General features: G+C 39.7%; 1 protein-coding gene across 1 annotated transcript in view; it reads left to right on the top strand.

Moving 5' to 3' along the window:
* The window catches only part of LOC106884789 (chromosome unknown open reading frame, human C16orf45), a 52,262-nt gene extending 35,965 nt beyond the window's left edge, over nt 1–16,297 (top strand). The window contains exons 3-6 of the mRNA XM_014936378.1: nt 7,149–7,222; nt 10,346–10,460; nt 12,065–12,147; nt 13,282–16,297. Coding sequence (XP_014791864.1) covers nt 7,149–7,222; nt 10,346–10,460; nt 12,065–12,147; nt 13,282–13,394 — 385 coding nt within the window. The 3' untranslated portion in view covers nt 13,395–16,297. The remainder of the gene's footprint in view (nt 1–7,148; nt 7,223–10,345; nt 10,461–12,064; nt 12,148–13,281) is intronic.
* Nucleotides 16,298–19,624: the final 3,327 nt, after the last annotated feature.

Raw genomic sequence — 19,624 nt, 5'->3', positions numbered from 1 at the left:
ACAAAAAATAAAACTACCAGACCAGTTTAAATGAATTACACACATAAGTTAGCCCTATGCTTTTACATACAGTCTTCTTATGCTACTGGAAGGGGGCTAGATACTTCTGAATTTAAATCTAACTTTTCTGTTATATGTTTTTAGACAAATTAACTCAGTTAATTTTTGCCACATAGAGAAATATTCCCCTCTGCAGTGGGGCATTTCCAGGAAAGCTTCTCTTGTTACTGTTGAAGTTGACAGTAAAACTTTGTAAGTGGCAGAGGAGATGGCCAAGCTCAAGAGAATTTAACAATGTCAGTGAGAATGAAATACAGACAGCTTCTTTAGACACTGTTTTGAATTTCTGTGAGATATGCCTTAAATATGACCTCCAGGGACTGAGATTTTCAAGTCCTGCCATCTTCTGTTGTCTGAAACGACAGCTGAATTATGATCTTACTTTGCAAGTTGTGGTCCAGTGCTTCTATCTACTGCTCCGCCATCAGAGACCACTTTTACCAAGAAAAGATAGACACATTTATTTTAATAGTTAAAGTTAATCAAAGGGCTTTTGATTTGTAATCTGACCTGCCAAGCGGGCTGGTCAGCAATCTATTATGTTAATTGCCAGCTCCATGTCTTCCAGCCTGAGCAGCATCAGGTGCTGAGCTAAATAACAAGGTGATAAACACACACCATAATGACTCAGACAATGTGTGCTATATTCATTAAATGTTGCCTGTGATTTCACAGATTTATAATTAGAAGCTTTAAGAAACTAAGATGAGTTGACAGGGACAAAATGGAATCAAATGTAGAAGAGGGGCATACATAAACTTCTTCTCTTCTGTTCCCAGAATACTTTCACCATTTGAGATTCCCCACAGCTTTGGCAAGGCCTTAAAACACCTGCAGTCCCCAAAGCCTCCACTGATGACCCTCCTTCCCACTTCAGTCCTAATTTTAACAAGTCTACAGATTGACAACACATTACCATCTCTGTCTGTAGCAATTCTCTTATTTCTACACAGCTCTTTACTTCAACCACCCAAATTTCTCCATCACTACTGGCTGCTCTTGGCTGGTGCTCAGCATGTTCATCGGTGACATCACCAACCAATGTTCTTATCTCTATTGACACCGTCTCCAGAGATGTGTAATCATGTCAATTCATGACATAGCATGATGCCTGATTCTTAGGCCATCTCCAGACTGAAACTCTTAAAGTCTTCAGAAACTTCAGAAACAATTACAAGCATTTTACTTCTGGGACAGAAATATATTCAAACAGAACTAAAAATAACCTAAGTGCCTGGAAAGCCTCTTGAAAGAGAGGGAAGGAAACCAACAAAACCACTCTATATTCACTTTTTAACTTCAGGCACTTTAATGCAATAACAGAAAACAAAAGGATCTCAGACCTCCTCTTATAGACATGCTAGAGTGAGCAGGGATCTATTTCTAGCTTTGAAAGTCATTCGGCCATGGCAGCAGCTCTCTAAACACACTGAACTGCTTTGCTTATCCTGAAATCAATGAAAAAGATGATTTTTCATTGAAAAAGATGGATTTGACAGTAGACCACTCAAAGAGGTGCAGTCAACAACTCAATGTCCAAGTGGAAAGCAGTGACCAATGGTATTCCTCAGCAGCTGGTACTGGGACCAGGGCAGTTTAACAGGCTGTTGGCGACATGGACAGTGGGTTTGAGTGCGCCCTCAGCAAGTTTGCTGACAACACCAAGCTGTGTGGAGCAATCAACACGCTGAAGGGAAGAAATGACATCCAGAGGGACCTGGACAGGCTTGAGTGGTGGGCCTGTGTGAACCTCATGAAGTTCAACCAAGCCAAGTGCACGAGGGTTGAGGCAATCCCACGCACAAACAGAGGCTGGGGGGAGAATGGATTGAGAGCAGCTCTCAGGAGAAGGACTTGGCTGATGGTTGGTTGATGAGATGCTCAACATAAGCCAGCAATGTTCGTTTGCAGCCCAGAAAACCAGCCACATCCTGGGCTGCATCAAAATTAAAATGGTCAGCAGGTCAAGGGAGGTGATTCTGCCCCTCTACTCCACTCTGGTGAGACCCCATCTGGAGTACTGCATCCAGCTCTGGGGTCCCCAACAGAGGAAGGACATGGATGTGTTGGAGTGAGTCCAGAGGAGAGCTGCAGAGATGATCAGAGCGCTGGAGCACCTCTCCTATGAAGACAGGCTGAGAGAGTTGGGGTTCTTCAGCCTGGAGAAAATAAGGCTCTGGGAAGACCTTATAGCGGCCTTCCACTAAAAGGGGGCCTGCAGGAGAGGTGGGGAGGGACTCTATCAGGGAATGTAGTGATAGGACAAAGCATAATGGTTCTAAAATGAAAGAGGGTAGATTTAGATTAGATATTAGGAAGAAATTCTTTACTGTAAGGGTGGTGAGACACTGGAACAAGTTGCCCAGAGAAGTTGTGGATGCCCCATCCCTGGAGGTGTTCAAGGCCAGGCTGGATGGGGCTAACCTGGTAACCTGGTCTCTAGTGGGAGGTGTCCCTGCCCATGGCAGGGGGGGTTGGAGCTAGATGATCTTTAAGGTCCATTCCAACTCTAACTGTTCTATGATTGTATGAAAATTTTAACTGTTCTGGAACAATTTCTGTTGAAATAAAACAAAACGCTTCTTTTGTGTCCAGCACAGAATGTTTCTTTTTTAAGCCCTGCCTGTCATTATCTTCCACAGCCTCTGAGACCTGCCAGGGCACAGCTGAACGGGAGGTCTCCTCTGTTTCCTTGCCCTGCTCCCCCTCAGTCCAGATGGTGCACAGCAGAGGTGACTCATGCTGTCACCTCACTTGTGGATCTTATGGGAATGACAACGCTTAGAGCATTCTTCTCCTGGTAACTGGACCACAGAAACACGTATTGGGGCTGAGTCACTGTGCCAGATTACTGCAGACTCTCCCGACCCACTTATTTTCCTATCATTTTGTGACATGTTTAGAAAATCTTTTGCTCATGCTGTTTATTCATTATGAGCTATTTTATCTTTTTTTTTTTTTTTTTTGTTGAATTTAAAAATCTTTCTCTTGGATGCTAAAGTTTTTTTTTTTTTTTTTTTTTTTTTTTTTTTTTCCTGGGGAAACAGAGTCTACTTTTAGGTTTTGATGATATAGCTTGAAATGCCAAGAGAGAAAAGAATAATACAAGCTTATGCGATATCTCCAAGCATACGGATGGTTTCTTGCAATAAACCATCAAGAAGCAGAAAAGCAGAATTGCAGACAGCGTGTCAGGAATACGTGAAAGCACACTGAGAATTCAGCCCTAGTTCAATACTATTGCAATTACTCCAGGAATGGATTTGGGCTCTTAATAAGAGAAATGGTTTATCATACTTGTAACTCATGTGTTTAAGATTTCTGGGCAGACGTTTAAAGCTCAGCTCTGGGGGAAAAACTGACATATTGTAACTGCTGTTTGCTTTACTGATGTTTTTTCTATTGCGTCAAAAAATATTTCACAGAGAGAATGTACTGGAGAGAATGTACCATCTATTCCAGAGAACAGAGAGTTCGGTAAAGGCTGTTTATATATTGCAAATTTTATGAAAATATTTTGAGCAGCTTTGTAGGCAACTTAAACAGGCCTGGGGGGTGTCATCTCAGTATCCTATGCTGTGCTGTATTTACAGGGAAAAAGCCATTGCATTCTGCACAAACCAACAACTGGATTGTGCTGCTCTCCTTTGAGAAAAGCACCAGGTATGCAGGGAACAGAACAGTCCTCTCAAATAAGCTGGTCAACAGTCTGCGTAACGTCGCATCTTACACTCTTGATAGATTTGATTTATGACATCATAGAAGAGAAAGCGCTGCAGAATTAGGCTCAGTGTGTTTCTCCAGCTTCTTTGCAGAAAGTTAAGGGACCCAAAGGAGTTTCGTTTTCTCAACTCTGCAGATTCCTGCTTTCTTTAAGATTCCCACAGGCTCTTCTTATTTCCTAAAGAGGTCTGACAGTAATACAAATATGCTCTCAGTCAAACCCTGCTGACTATCCAGCTTTCAAATGAGAAATCCACTCAGATTTGATTTTTTTTTTTCAGAAGCAGCATTAACTTCTCCTAGGCCTCCTGTAACCACTCACATCCAGGAACCAGAGCATAAATGGGAAGAGAGAGGAAGGTCTGTAGTACCAGTACATACTGAATGGCCTTCTAAGAGCTTTCTTTCCCAGGGATTCCTCCTCTTTCCTTTTCTGAGAACAGCAATTGTAGCCCTGTATTCAGGCCAGAGACCCCCAGAGAGGTCATCTGGCTTATGACTTTTGGATTCAGATTGTCACAGAGCTATTACAGCCCTTAAGTGCTTGGCCACATATTTACTTCTCTCCTGTGAGTTTACAAGGCAGAAACAAAGTTTAGGTCTCAGGAAAAAGAGATGCTAAGAATATATATGGAGAGTGCTAGCTGTATGTTCTGCAGTCAGATTAAACAAGAGCCAAAATAATGGGAGGAATTGCCTTCGCCACAAATTGAGCATAGGGGTGTAGGGATTACTGAACATTGATCTTGCTCACTTGGAACATACTGCCCGTGATATTTTAAATTCCTGAAAATCCTGAAAGAAAAGCATTGACATTAGCTTTTGGGAGTTCCTTGAGGAGGGCAGGGAGCCAAGCTGATGCAGTGAAGTATTTTTATCAGGATCTTTCAGATCTTCCTAGAACAAAGCCAGATCTACTGATACAGGAGAAAAAGAAAGAATATCCTCTCTTTGTATGTCATGGAAATTTCTTTTATAGAAACTCACTGTTCCCTTCACTAGATGAGGATCATTATCACCTGTATCATTAGAATACAGCAATTCAATGTTGAACATTTCTTGCCAAGAAACTGGTGTCTTTGTTAACCATGGTCAGTTTCCTTAAATATAATAATGCTGATTATATTAATGTGACACCCAAACTGGATGAACATTGAATGGATAAGGAGCTGTGAGCCTTGCTCACATCCCAGCACATTTTGAATATTGATTCTCCCAAGGAGATAGCGTTTAAGATTGTTAATTGATAAAAGTAACTTTAGTACCATTTAGCATGATAGATCTCAAGACTAAAGCAGGCTTTGCATGTGATCAGCATGAATGATGTGGGGAGCCTGAGTAAGAATAACCATCAATATAAATGTCTCTGCCTCCAAGCATCCTAAACACATACAGCAGTGAACAATGGACTAACCCTGAAGCTAGCACGCTAATCTTCACAATAGAAGTCTTATAAGACAGATGTATGGTGGGAGAGCAGATCCCCAGTGGAGGTGACAGTGGCACCAAAACAAGGAAAAGAGGTGAGCAATGAAGATTATCATCAGAGGTATTTCACTGTCATATTTTGGCAAGAGAGAAGTAAAAAGGCAGCAGGAATAGCTGTCAGAGCACAATGAAAGTAGCAGGACAGGCAAGATGGAGTTAACCAAAGCAGCAAATAATAAAAAGGATCAACGTGCTTTAATAACATGAGAAAAGCAGCTGAAGGAGAGTTCCCTGCAGAGACCTGTGTTCCATGCAGAGGCGGCAGAGAGAATAAAAGCTCTTGGGTTGTGATTAAAATCTTATTTGTGCCAGAAACACCTACTTTTTCCACTCCTCACTTAATTCAATAATTTGACTGCATTATCCTTTGTGCGCTCACTATCACATACACACACACTCTAAGCTCTCGAGTTTCCTCTCTTGAAATACCACTGTGACAGCCCATGTTCTGATAGCACTTCAGCTACCTTCAGGTGCTTAGGCAACAGGCAACCTACCCTGCAGGCAGAAGATTATGAAACAAGGACTGAGATCTGTGGATAAGGATAGTGTTGGTGACATCTGAGTTGAAGAATGTACAATTACTCACAAAGGCTGCTTTTTTTATTCCCTAGGGTGTGATTTCAAAATGGAAGCCCTTGATGCAGCCCTCAGAACCAACACCTGAGCCTTGGCTGCCAACATGGCCAAGACACTAAAATAAAACATTTGCCAGGAAACTAATGCTGAAGTTTGCTAGCTTCCAGGGGAATAATTCAGTATAGCAGCTCTCGGGATAGGTAGCAGTTTCAATAAGAACTGAAAGTGCAGTTTCTGCTAAAGTTACAGATTTTTAAAAACTGTCTTCTGTGTCTTAACATTAATGGACTTTCTGCACACATCAAGGATTTGAAGCACTCATGTCAACCATGGAAAACACCCACCTAAGGCACAGGACCTCAAAATAGTTAGATGCCAAATTACAAGAGTTTCTAGATCTTTGTTATCAGGATTAAGTTATTAATAAGGGCACAAAGAAAGTTCATAGCGTAACATAAACCTTTGCTTAGCTGTGCCAAGTAATGTATATGCCAAATAATGGCTCTGCTGCCCCTTCCCAGGCTCCCTGTTATTTTCCCTTGTGAAAACTGTTGCTGCCGTATGTATAGAATCATCGAATCGTTAAGAGTTGGAAGGTGCCTTAAAGATCATCGAGTTCCAACCCTACTGCCATGAGCAGGGACAGCTCCCACTAGAGCTGGTTGCTCAAAGCCCCATCCAGCCTGGCCTTGGACACCTCCAGGGATGGGGCATCCACAACTTCTCTGGGCAACCTGTTCCAGTGTCTCACTGCCCTCAGAGGAAAGAATTTCTTCCTGATATCTAATCTAAATCTCCCCTCTTTCAATTTAAAACCATTACCCCTTGTCCTATCACTACATTTCCTGATAAAGAGTCCCTCCCCATCTCTCCTGTAGGCCCCCTTCAGGCACTGGAAGGCCATTATAAGGTCGCTCTGGAGCCTTCTCTTCTCCAGGCTGTCTTGTCTTTTTCATGACTTCTAAATATACAGATGCCTGTTTCAGAATGTTCTGTGACATTCAAGAAAGCAAAAGGCATCTGAAATAATCTCTAGTGACAGATATGACCTACACACAAATTAGATTGCAGTAAGACAAGTAATCAAGGGCTTAACAGGCATTTATTATGAAATACCTTTTGCTGTTAGTATTGGTGAATGAACAGTAACCCAAGGTTAAATAAACATTGGCATTTCAAGCTGATGCACAGGTCCCAGGCAAGGGGCAGTATCATTATTCAAGATGAGATCTAGCTGATTCCATCAGCACAGGATGGAGTTTGCATGTCTCTGACCATGCTTTTTTTTGTTTCTGCAGGATGGATGATATCCAGCTGTGCAAAGACATTATGAACCTTAAGAAGGAGCTGCAGAGTTTGGTAGCAATCCCAGGTAATGACTATCTCCAGCTCAATATTGGAATAATGCTTGGGTGATGCACAGGTGGGGATGGTGTCAGGAACAATCAGAAATTTCCCCCCAAGCTTGAGTTTCATATATCTTCCCTCTAGTCCTTATTTGTTCTTCCCATCTTTATTCTCCTGGTCTCTCAATTTCTTTTCATGCTGTATTTCACTGCTCCCTTGGCAGCAACCCTGCAAATATCACTCAAACAAGGTGCACATTCCTTAGTTCTTGCAATCCCTTGGCAATCTCAAGGGAAGCAAGTGGCACAGAGATTGTCAAGTAGAAAAGACAGAGTGCTGAGATACCCAAGATAAAAGGGAGAAAGGAGAAGGATTTATAACCATCACTGAACGTGATTGGTTTTTTCCTAGATACAACAATTCATTGTTATGCCTGTAGTTAAATCTACCTTATAGAATAAAGTAAAATGGGTTTCTACAAAAAGCAAGAGGCAAACTTTTGCTTTGTATTTTGCCTTAATTCTTTGCAAATTCACTGCTCTGAGGTGGAACACTTGTGGGCAGCTTTGCAGTCCTTAACTCCGAATTCCACCTGAAATCAGTGAGAAATTTCACTTCACTACAGCTTTGCTATTTTAGATCATCCAGAACAGCCCTAATCTGCTCAAGAAAAAAGTACAGACAGATCCTACAAAAAACTCAGCAACTGCAGTGGGCCATTTACACTAGATATTACTGCATAGCCTCTAGAACCCTTCAGAAATAATTTGCTGCTGCCTATTACAGACAAATTTTGACTCTCTTTTGGTTATCCTCATCTTTTCCCTCACATTTCATTGTGCAGCTTTAAAGAACAACTTTCTCCCCAGAAAGGAGAAGGTCACTCATTAAATAGGAATCAGGGATCTACTCTGAGGCCACATGTTCTTAGTTGTACAAAAACGTTTTCACTTGGCACCCAACAAAAGTGGATTCATAATCTTTCTTACTTTTTCTTTTATACTTAGTAGGTCACATTTTTAATTTCTAATAGCACTGTTGGTATATTATTGGTTTAAATGGTGTTGGAAAGGATTATGAATCTTACAAAATATCTATGAATGATTTGCCTTGCCTCACTTCTAGTCTGCAGCTTTCCTACCCATACTTTTAACTTAGGGTTGACCGGTTTTCATTTTTTTGGTGGGCTTTTTTTTTTTTTTTAACCTTTTAGAAACTATTTTCCAGTCACACAGTCTTAAGCAGAAATCCACAGAGAGTGGTTTCTCCTTAGCACTTGCAAATCTCAGCAAACTTAAGAATTAAGTGTGCACAGTTCCAGCAGCACCACCTTTTGGCAGACTTACAAAAATACTTATGTCTTAACGAAGACAAAGGAGCTGCTGGCTTTCACACAGAACTAAGTGCTGACACAGCATGTCCCTAACCTAGAAAACACTTTCCAGAAATGGGTTCATTCATATTATCTTTATAGTGATTTTGCTGTTAGAATACAGATTTATATAGAGACCCCCCTGCTCTATGGTTTCAGTAGACACAGTTCAGCCAATTTCAGTAGACATGAGATCAGTCTTTTAGCACACAGAATACGCAGTACTCTGCTACAATTCAGGATGCATATATTTGGCAGGCAGTTTCCTGAAGGATATCGTGGGAGAGAACATCTCAATCTGGGAAGGGGATAGATTGGGAGGAAGTAGAAAGTAGCTTCTCCCTTCAGTAGTGGGAGGAGGAGATCCCTTGCTCCATAGACACAAGAGGCAAAGCAAGAAAAAGCAATGATTTCTAAGCATTCTTCTTTTTTCTCTGCTACAAATTCAGCATTAAACATGGGAATTCTCCATAGGTAACAATGTAGAGGTCTTGAAATCTTCATAGCAGTCAATAACCACCTTCCTTTATCATTTTTAAAAGATATAACACAGAAAATACATCCCAGACAAAGCAGCCTTATGTTATATTGCAAATTATTTCTTCTGCTATTGGCAGACCATAATTCAAAATTCTCCAAGGAGTATGATGTTCTGAAATTAAGACTTACAGAATTTCATTGTCTTGAAAATGTATTCAATGTGTTTTTATGTAAGGAAGGGATTTATTGCAGAAGTTCCCAGCAGTAAGCATCCTCAATCCCATGATCCAAAATTAAGCTGCATTAAACGATAATTTTCAAATGTCTGATTTATTTAGCTATTTAAAATATCTTATAAATTCAACCAGCAGACATAACATAGCTCAGAAGCATCAGACTGCAGGCAGCTTGCCCTTCTTCCCGCAACTCTTATTATATTTAATTTTATGGTTCTACTGCTCAAAACCTAAATTCTTACATAATGCTGTGCCTTCTCAGCTAATCAAAATTTTCAGCTTCTTGAAGAAAGAGGTGGGCTGGGATTTGCCTCTGCCTTTCTCATCTCTGCTGCACTTGCTAGGTTTGAATATTTCTGTCTTAACTACATTTGCTTTATAACCTTAAACTACAGCTCTCTAACATTCATGAGTTTTAGTTTGCAACAGGCACATCTGTCATGTCACAAAAATAGTTGTTTATAAATAACCTAGACATTACAGACTAGCCAATTAGCAAGGATATATAGTAATTACTCAGATTTTTTTGAAGCACAGGGAAAATAAACACTTCCATATTTTTTCCACATTTTACACTTGATGCTATTTGTGTGGATTTGCAGCTTGCTTGCCTGACCAGTGTAGAAAAAAGCCTGTTGTAGTCAACAGCCAAAGATGTCATGAAGTAGAGAGAAATGGTCCTTTTGGTGTGGTCTCGTTTCCCCTGAGGTCAAAGGGAATTTGTACCATGTTTTTTTAATGAAGCCTGGACTGTGTTCCTACCAAAGCTCTTTAAAAAATTTAAAGCAGTGTCTTGCAGAGTAATTTAATATTAAAAATAGGCGTGACAAGCCCCACAGAGTCTCCAGACCATTAAGCTGATCTGATGACACCAGCAAGTGGAAAAGAAAAGAGGCAGTGACCAGAACTTGCTGGGGTTTTGGTGACTCAGGTCTGAAAAACCATTAACTTCAAATCAGCAATTCATTCTTAGGTATCTGCAATGTCCACACACACACGCACACCCCACCCCACTCTCTAGAATACAAAGTAATAGACTCTTTTCTCTGTTTTTGACCAGAAAAAGAAAAAACAAAGATGGAGAAACAAAGAGAGGATGAATTGATTCAGAAGATCCATAGACTGGTACAAAAAAGAGATTTTCTTGTAGATGATGCAGAGGTGGAGAGACTACGGTAAGAACTAAAAGCAACTGAACTTATTTGTGAGATTTCACAAGTCTAATGCTACGCTGGAGAGAGTGACAAAATTTACATTGACACTAATATGAGATAATTGGTCCTTTAAAGCAACTTACCAAGGTAAAATCCTCATCCTGGTTTCATAGGATTCAGTTCATTTCCCTTCAATGATTCAGTCATCTTACGACTACAGCAGGGTTTGGTGTCTTACTTTCCTACCAGAAAGTGTCTGGGCATTTACAATTAGAAAGAGAAGAATATTTGTTGCTACCAGAGGATTGTCTTGGCATAAGAAGTAGACATGAAATGGAATGGAGTTCTACAGGGGCTATATTTGTAGGCATCTAAAAATCTCCCTTTTTTATAAAAAATAATGTGGCTAGGTTTTATTATTACTGTTCTCACCCTGCCATAGCAAAAAAAAAACCCCACACCTCCAGAGAACGCAATCACTAACAGAGGTCTACCTAATCTAAAGCATAAGCAAGTTCAGAGTGGTTTCACCTCAGTATCTTAGCCCAAAATTGCTGAAAAAGCTCTGGTCTTCCTCAAAAGTTCATTTCCAGCTGCTACACTGAGATCCCAACACTCTACAAGTAGTCAGAGCTTTGCTATTACTTCCTCTTTCAACAGTAAAGATTTAAGGCTCATCAATTCATTTATCCTAAACGACAATATCTCTTCCAACACATTCAAATTCTAAGCAAGCAAAGGACAGGAGAGAAGAAAGCTTGCCAGGGTCCTGCAGCTGATCAGAGAGAGCTGGCCAAAGTCAGCAGCTGACAAGAGGCCTGAGCTGGTCACAATCCAGATACTCTCCACTGCTCCTTCCTCGTGCAAATCGCAGAAGCCTCAGCAACAGCCAGACAATACAGAAGCCTAATTGTAGGCTACTGAAAATGCACTGCTACATGCTATGCAGATGTGAATACCTTAGTCTCAATTCACATTTGGAGTAAATGTGAATTTACTTTAAAACTCTGGACAATGAAATCTGCTTTTCTTCTAAACCAAGATACCTAATCAGTGCATTCATTGTTAATATTTAAGTAACAAAATAGCAAAGAAACCAACATGAAAATATCATTAATAGATATAATCAAGATTATAGCAACACGATCTTTTTATTTTGGGCCTAATGGTGTTATCTTCAGGCAAAGAGAAATATACTTGGCTTTGGTAAACACTATCAGCAGGAGACCATGAGATCCAATTTTTTGTCTTAGTAGACCTTTAAAAATCAGCAGTACGATCACACCAATATATATTCTCTGCTTTACTTTGTAGAGGAAGCATCATGAAGCACTTCAGGCCATAATCTTAAAATAGGTAATACATTATGTTTTAAATCCAGTGACTAGAGAATATAATGAATCCAACCCTGAGACAAGTAAAGAACCTTGGGGAAAATTGTCTCTGAATTCTACAAGTTTGTTACTGCTTTCATTTAGACAAATATTTTGCTCTTTAATTAGTGTTTTTTAAAAAGTAGTGGGTTTTTTTACTAGTGATTTGATCCTAACTACTCCAGCTTTTATTGTCCCATTTACAGAAAAAAGATTATTTCTGTAACAGATTTCTTTTTTTTCCCCCACCAGAGAGAAGGAAGAAGACAAAGAGATGGCTGAATTCCTTCGCACCAAGTTAAAACCCTTAGACAAGGCAACACAATCTCCTACCAGTGAGTTCCTAAACATTAAGAAAAACAACAACAAAAGAAAAAAAATCCAAAGTTAACTAGATAAAAGAGCATTTTCAAAAGCCATGCTGGGCCAGCCTCTGCCAAAAGCTAGGTTAACATAGATAGATCACCCTGAAACAATGTAAAGTGTCAGCAGTTGCTGCCCACTTAGAATTCAGATGCCCAGTTCCCTCTTAAAACTGAATCCAAGTCATCTATGGCCACTTCAAATTTGTTTTGTATGCTTTAAATATCCAAAGTATGTCTGAATGCAAATTGTCACAACTTGCTTTAGTAAGCAACTAGATCTGTCTTTGCCAATCATTTTCTCATCTCGTTCTGCAAAAATAACTGGAAAAAAACCCCTCTTAAGATATATATTAGGATATCTGAAGCACAGTTTGCCCATTTTACTGCAGGCAAGATGGAAACTAGAGAAAGGACCATAAACTTCCACAGCTGCCCCCAATTTCCTTACATCTTACCAGCATAAATAGATTTTTCAATCACCTCAACCCAAATCACTTCAACAGAACGGCAAACAGTAATTTCTCAGAAAGTAAGTGGATTACATGATCCCTTGGAAGCTTTTAGCTGCAGCTTTCAAACAAAACAGTCACAGCATGACCTTTAAAAGTTAACAGGTTGATTTTGACCTGTCTGAAACTGAGCTCTTTGGCAGGGAGATAATCAAGGGAGAAGTGTCCTTCTTAGAAAGTTAATTTGGTCCACACCAGCTGAAGAGGTTTATATCCAAACACACTGCCATTTTGCAGCCAGTTTAAAACACAGCAAGATAACTTTCCATGGAAGGTTGTATTATCTGACCCTATGGCTGTGAACAGGGACAGCTGGATTAACAACATGCAAGCAGTTTGCCTTCCCATTGAGATGTCTGCATTCGTTACCTCCTCTTAACTTCCTCCTCTGAAGAGATAAGACTTCCTGAGCAATTTGAATCCACATACCAGATTGGTTACTACCGAAGTGTTAGATGTTTTGTTCAAACAAGAGTTAAAAAATTCAGGGTGGGGTGGATGTGTGCAGGAAAGGCTTACATTATTTAAGCTAGAATATGGAGAAATCTTTTTACCAGCTCTTGATTTTAATGGTGTCCTGTTTTGAACATTGCAGGCAGCCCAGCAGAAAAGAAGGCAGAACCTCCTCCAAGCAAGCCCACCATTGCCAAAGCAGGATTGGCCATTATTAAAGATTGTTGTGGGGCCACACAATGCAACATCATGTAGCTCTGGGCTCTTTACCATGTTTGTCTTTTCAAATGTTTTCATTGAATGAAACTGTAGGGTGAGGGGAACTAACTGCATCCTGCTAATGGAGTCAAGAGCAACTGGTACAACAGTAATATATGGAATGTACAATGGCAGGTTCTTCACTGTTGCATGGATCACTCAACACGCATGCCTAAAACCAAAAGAAATCTATATAGTGGCTGTCCAGTGACCAGAAAAGATCTGTACTAGAGTCAACAAAAACACCACAGTGATAAAAGTGAATGAAAAGAGGGTTTATTTCATCCAGTAAGGTGTAAAACAGCAATTTTAATATGCCATCACTTTGTAAGAATTTGTTGTACACTTTCCCCCTCTTGACAAACAGCACTCAAAATTTGCTGAAATATCCCATTTTGGCTACTTTTCCAAACAAAAGGAACAAGTAGCAATGCTGTATATAATGCAACTGATAGATGAAGCAACTTTAGGATTACTGATGTTGCATACAAAATACTTAGCAAACTAGTGTGATGTTCAACTACTTTGCTGTGGAGTTTCACTTCCAATTCTTCCTAAAGAGTGAGGATCAGTGACAAGGATGCTGCAAGTAAATGTAGATTTTTATATCCCGTATGATTTCTTAATTACTCAAGTCAAATGGATATTGCTTGCACCAGGGAAAGTAAGTCTCTGTTAAAGCTTTAGCAAGCACAACTACAGTGATCCTCAAATAGATGATGCAGTCCAAGGCTGTGTCACTTCTCTTTAGATCTCCACTTCACATGGAGTCAGAGAAATATGCACCCAGAGAGTTTTCTCCACTATTAGAAGTTACATGCACTATGAGATTACCTATCACTGGAGGTTACTGGAAGGAGAGTGGAAGACAATTTAATATTTAAACAATGCTTAAAACAACTATTAATTGCATATTTCATGACCATAAGAAATATAAGCTCTCAAGCATAGGAAGACAGAAGCGACCCAAGACAAATTGACTATAAGACAAACATAGAAGTAAGTATTTGTGGTAGGAAGATCACATTCTACACAAAATGGATTTAAAATTAAGGGAAATACAGAAAGACTTATCTGTGTTTCACCATTAAATGTGTTTCTGGTCTCTATGCAGATTAAGCCTTGTGGAATCTAATATCTTTATATTAGCTGTCAGTAGCTGGTTTGTCTGTGTGATGGTATTCCATATAAATGTACTGTGATAGGTGTAAATAGTAAAATAAATGTACATGGATCTAATGTGAAAATCTCAGGCTTAGAAGTAACAAACAGATAGCAAAGAGTTCCTAAAATGAAATTTTTTCAAGAGGAACTTCCATTTTGTGAAGCCAGCTAAGTGAAGTGTGCTCTTATATACAAAGGAACCACAGTTACAGGAAAGGAGAAAACAAACAGCAGTTACCGAAAAAGGATGAACAGTAATATTTTTTATAGAAAGTATCTTATTAAGGTTCAAGGAGATAGACACCAACTAAAGTAACTCAGACTATTCTTGTACAAATAGAACCTAATCCCTAGCATTAGACTGATTCAATGAAGAACCTTTGCATTTCCAGAACCATATGTTTCAGTATTGCACACTCACTTGAGAGAAAGAACCTATGTCACTATGTTCCTTAAGGTTTATGGATCAAGGAGGGAAAAACACAAAAAGGTTTCCACTAAGACTTGAAGCACTTTAATTACTTTGACCAAAGACATGGGAAAGAGGACAAAACATGAATAGTCATATACAATTATTGCATTCTTGTTGATATAGACAACATCACATTAAGCTCTGTAGCTGTTAATATCTCCTGTATCTGATAGGGGTTGGGCTCTGTGGGCACCTGTGTACATTTAACAGAGTTACAGGGAAAACTGCTGTTAAGGGAGAACACACACTGGAGGGCAAGAATTACCCCCTGGCTTCTGTAAAGTTCAGGAGGCTCTTGAATTTGCCGGTACACAATTAAGACATCAGCAATTATCAGTATTTTAAGGTAGGAGGCAGATGTTGGATGCCACTAAAGACAAATGGAAGAAAAAAAACCTGTAGTGAAGCATCAAACTTAAAGCCTTAGGAGGATCAGCTGTTACAACCAAGTGCTGTGAATGCTGGTAAGTAAAGGGTTCTGAAGGACTTTGCACACCGTTTTTGTAAGGCAAGAAGTGACTTGTGTGCATTAGTGTTTAAACCAGGCTGTACTGATGATCGGGAGGATCCCCACATGCTGCACAAATCTCTAGTCCCTTGGGAAGAATAGTGAAATCAGTAGAATCCATTTGCATGAAAAAAATTTCAATAACAGGAAATGGTGCTAGACATTTCTGGGATGTGACACTCATGACTAGGCTACAGAGCCCCCTCCTTTAATTAAAATGGAGAAAGACACAGCAAGTATGAATGCGTAATACTGACACACAGTTAGCACTGGTAGCCAGTGCCCCAAAGGGACTTGGCTTTAGTGAGGGGCTTTAACTTCCATGATCTTGCCAACGATGCACATTATGCAGTCCCCATATGTAAAAATCTTTAGGTGGCTACTTCAAGTAATCATTTCAAAGCTGATTTTTGCTTATCTGTTACTGTCAGCAAAGAAGGATATCAGTTGACTGAAGCACCCAAAATCTCTTTTGGAAATCCTGGCTGTTTATCACTTCAGAAAGAAGGCAAGGCATCAGAAAATGAAGAAAACATAAGGTGGATTTGACACACTATTTCCTCTGTGAACTGGTAACCATGGCTATATTCACAAAAGGATCTTGGTCTACTGAGAACAAAAGTGCTGAAGTGCTATTTGTACTAATCACCATTTCTACCAGCAAGTGGTTCTCTTGTACCTTCCCCTAGGTCAAATGAATCTCTTCAGCAAAGTTAAACGTATTTCCAAATAAACTAAGCTGCTGTGTTATATTAAGCATATGTTTCTTCCCGTTACTGAAGGAAATCAGGGGTTGTGGAGTAGAGTTGGATGTGCTTAGTGCACCATTATACTTCCCCAAAAGAGTAGGATTATTCTTCTGCAAGAAAGGAATAGTTTGATAAGTTAGTGATGCTACTAAAATAAAGGATTTTATCTCACTGAAAAAACAAACAGTTTCTCCAATGACACTCCACAAACAAAACACACCAAAAAAAAAATTCCAATCTCATTATGCTCTGAGATGACTTTGAAACCTCACTACAGCCCAGAGCACTGTACAGATTAGAAGACAGTTCCTAGTCCTACATTGAGAAGATAAAGGTCCCAACATATTTGAGTATCAAAACCATTGCCAAGCCAGAAGGGCTTAACAGCAATTAAAAAAACCAAAAAAAAAACCTACAAAAAAAAACCCTAGCACTGGTCGGCTCACCAGAGTGATTTTACAGACGCTACCTGGTGTGTAGGGCTCTGGAGATCTCGGGGACCAGAGACAGGGAACGAGATGGAACCGAGCACATTTGTGGGTGGATCTCATGCTGCTGCTTTGCTGTCATTGCCCCAACCTTCCTCCTGTGGGAATCACATACAATGAAACCAAGAGTTTTGGTGCTGAGAGCCAACTAAGGAATATCCAACAGCAATGGTATCATATCCTCAGAAGAAGAAGGTTGGAAGGCAAGTTTCTTTCCTCCTCCATCTCCCAGAATAAAGTAATTCAGCTCAACAGAAAGCTTTAAACATAACCCTGCAGCCAACTGAGGAACTTGTTACTCTGGTAACAAGTCACCAATGTCTTGTTAACCGCAACAAGGTTAACCAGAGTGAACAACTACTTTCATAAGCAGACTCTCCCACCCCCCGCCTCCATCTTCCAGAAAGAATAGAATATCATTTTACCTAAAAAGTAATATTAAGTTGCATTTGACTGCAAGCTGAAATGTGGGGCTGCAGAAGGTAACTAGGGCAGGCTTTCAGCTGTGTGGCTGGTGACCATAAGTTCATGCATGATTCAGGCTTTGCTTCCTACACAGACGTAAAAGATGCTTTTGTTTTGTTTAAACAGATGGTTAAAGCAAACCGTTTTCCTAATATTCTGCTCAGCTTGATCTCAAACCACACCACTTGGTACTAAAACATTTACAGCAGACTGATATCAATTACCCCAAATGATGAGTATGAGTGTATTCTATACATCTTGTATAGAATACACGTTCAACCCGTATCCTTAGCCATACTCCCCTGCCTCTGAAGCAGTTAAAATCTTTACTAGCATTTCAAAGGCAGCTCTTGGAAATTAAGAGTTTCACTACTGGTTCCAAAACTGAAGAGATCTCAGACTTTTTACAGTTAAGAGTTGAGAATGAACAAGAGAATCCCCTAATTAGACTCACTGGTAAACAACTACCACAGAAAACATTGCTAGTCATGAAAGAGAATATTTTTACTAGAAAAGAATTTGGAGGAATTGAGTTCAGATTTTTTCCAATAAATGTGACATTTCTCTTACAGTAGGAAGACTACCACAAACTCAGTTACACAAACAACAACCCAGAGAATATGTATTTTATAGTATAGAGTCTTCCAAGACATGCAAATAAACCAAGTTGCTCTGTGCTGTTTGCTCCTGCCTAAAACTGTATATGTTGGAGCAACCAGAAATTTTCCATTGTAATGTCAACATGTGACAAATCAAGTGCCAGCAGGTCACCACAAACTCTCACATTTACAGCAGCAGGCTGAAGAAAAGCAAAGCAAGTTTCTTCTCTTTTGTCCTTGAAGAAAGGGCAGCTCTGTTTCCTATTCCAGACCCAGCAGGTATTCCCAAACAGCTTGAAGTCCAAACTACTCTCCAGAGTAGTCACATGTTACTTAAATGAATAGTCCTGTGCTGCCCAAGGCGCATCTTGTTCCACACAATCCCATCAAAATCCTGTAAACAGCCAGCCAAGCAGGCTGTTTTGGAACAGAATTGTATCATAAAACCATTACTTTAATGTCTAAAACTTACTCTTCCTTCCATGTGGATACAACACTTCACACAGGACACTGAGAACACCTCAGTATCCAGACTTGGAGCCAGACAGCCTGGGCAACAGGTTACAGCCTCAGACTTTCTTGAAAGTCTGGCAGGATATGGATCCTTCAAGATACAGACCCCAAGCTTTCAGAGATAGCATTTTCAGGAAGTTTTCCTATTCCTCCTTTAGTCCACTTATGATTATTTTATCCTAGCTCACTCTCCTTTGAGAGCACCCTGGAAGTTTCCACACAATTGTCATATTCCACCCTCAGATTCCCCTCCTACACCTTTAAAAAACACAACAGAAAACGTGAAACCAACCTCTGGTTACAGGACCATTATATGAACTGTTCCTCTCCCTCTCTTTGCACAACTTGATTGTTTTTCTCTGAAGTCCCTCCACAGATTAAATGTTTATCCTACTCTTCAGGTAAAGTTAAATTACTTACCTACAGGCTGACAGGGTGCTTTGGTCTCACTGCATAATATCCACACTAATCTCTTTATCCCAAGTCTGTTAGTAACAGCCTTCAGTCATCACTTAAGACTCCTGTTCTAGTAGCTTGAGCTTAAATTTGAGATGACTTCAAATGCACAAATCTGCACCTCTAATGACTCTCCCTTTAAGTGCAGCCAGCAGTCAGGCTTCTTCTGTTAAGCTTGTCACTACTTGCAGCCAGATGTTTAAATGCTTAGAGAAAACAAACACAGCACTGTCAGTGGCTGTTCACCAAAACAGGAAAAACCCAAATAAAATCTATTTCTTAGACAAAGTCCTCAGCTTATTTTATGGAAAGATTACTTACTCTTTCACACCCAAAAGCTTTGCTTTGTCTAAAGGAAAAGGCTTTTGTCAGCTCCTCTGTTCAGATGCTTCAAAGGTTAGGAAACTGCCTTATGTTCTGTACTTGTAGACAGTCATACTTCTTATCAGCAATATTCCACATTACACCTGAAACATCAACTAATTAAGTCATTTCCCTAATCCCTTTCTCTGGCATTATACCCAAGTCTCTCCTTGTTCTTTTTTTTTTTTTTAAGTCACAGTTAATGGAAATAGGAGTTAAACCATAGTTCACCATGCAATTACATTCTGTCCTGTTACATTGTGGCACACAAAACAAGCCATATTAACTTCAGGAAAAAACACATCAAGTTGTTTCCATCATGACTTTAAAAAAATTTTTACTAATTTAAACATACGGCTTAAAATAAAATGAGAATGAAAGAAGTGGGAATGTTTGCAGCATGATAACAAATGAACTATTAAAATCAAACTCTCCTTTTGAAGGTAATCA

The sequence above is a fragment of the Calidris pugnax genome, unplaced genomic scaffold (genome assembly GCF_001431845.1).
Source record: "Calidris pugnax isolate Ruff unplaced genomic scaffold, ASM143184v1 scaffold17, whole genome shotgun sequence".
NCBI classification, from domain to species: Eukaryota; Metazoa; Chordata; class Aves; order Charadriiformes; family Scolopacidae; genus Calidris; species Calidris pugnax.
Note: the sequence above shows the minus strand (reverse complement) of the source record. Positions and strands in the feature narration are given on the sequence as shown.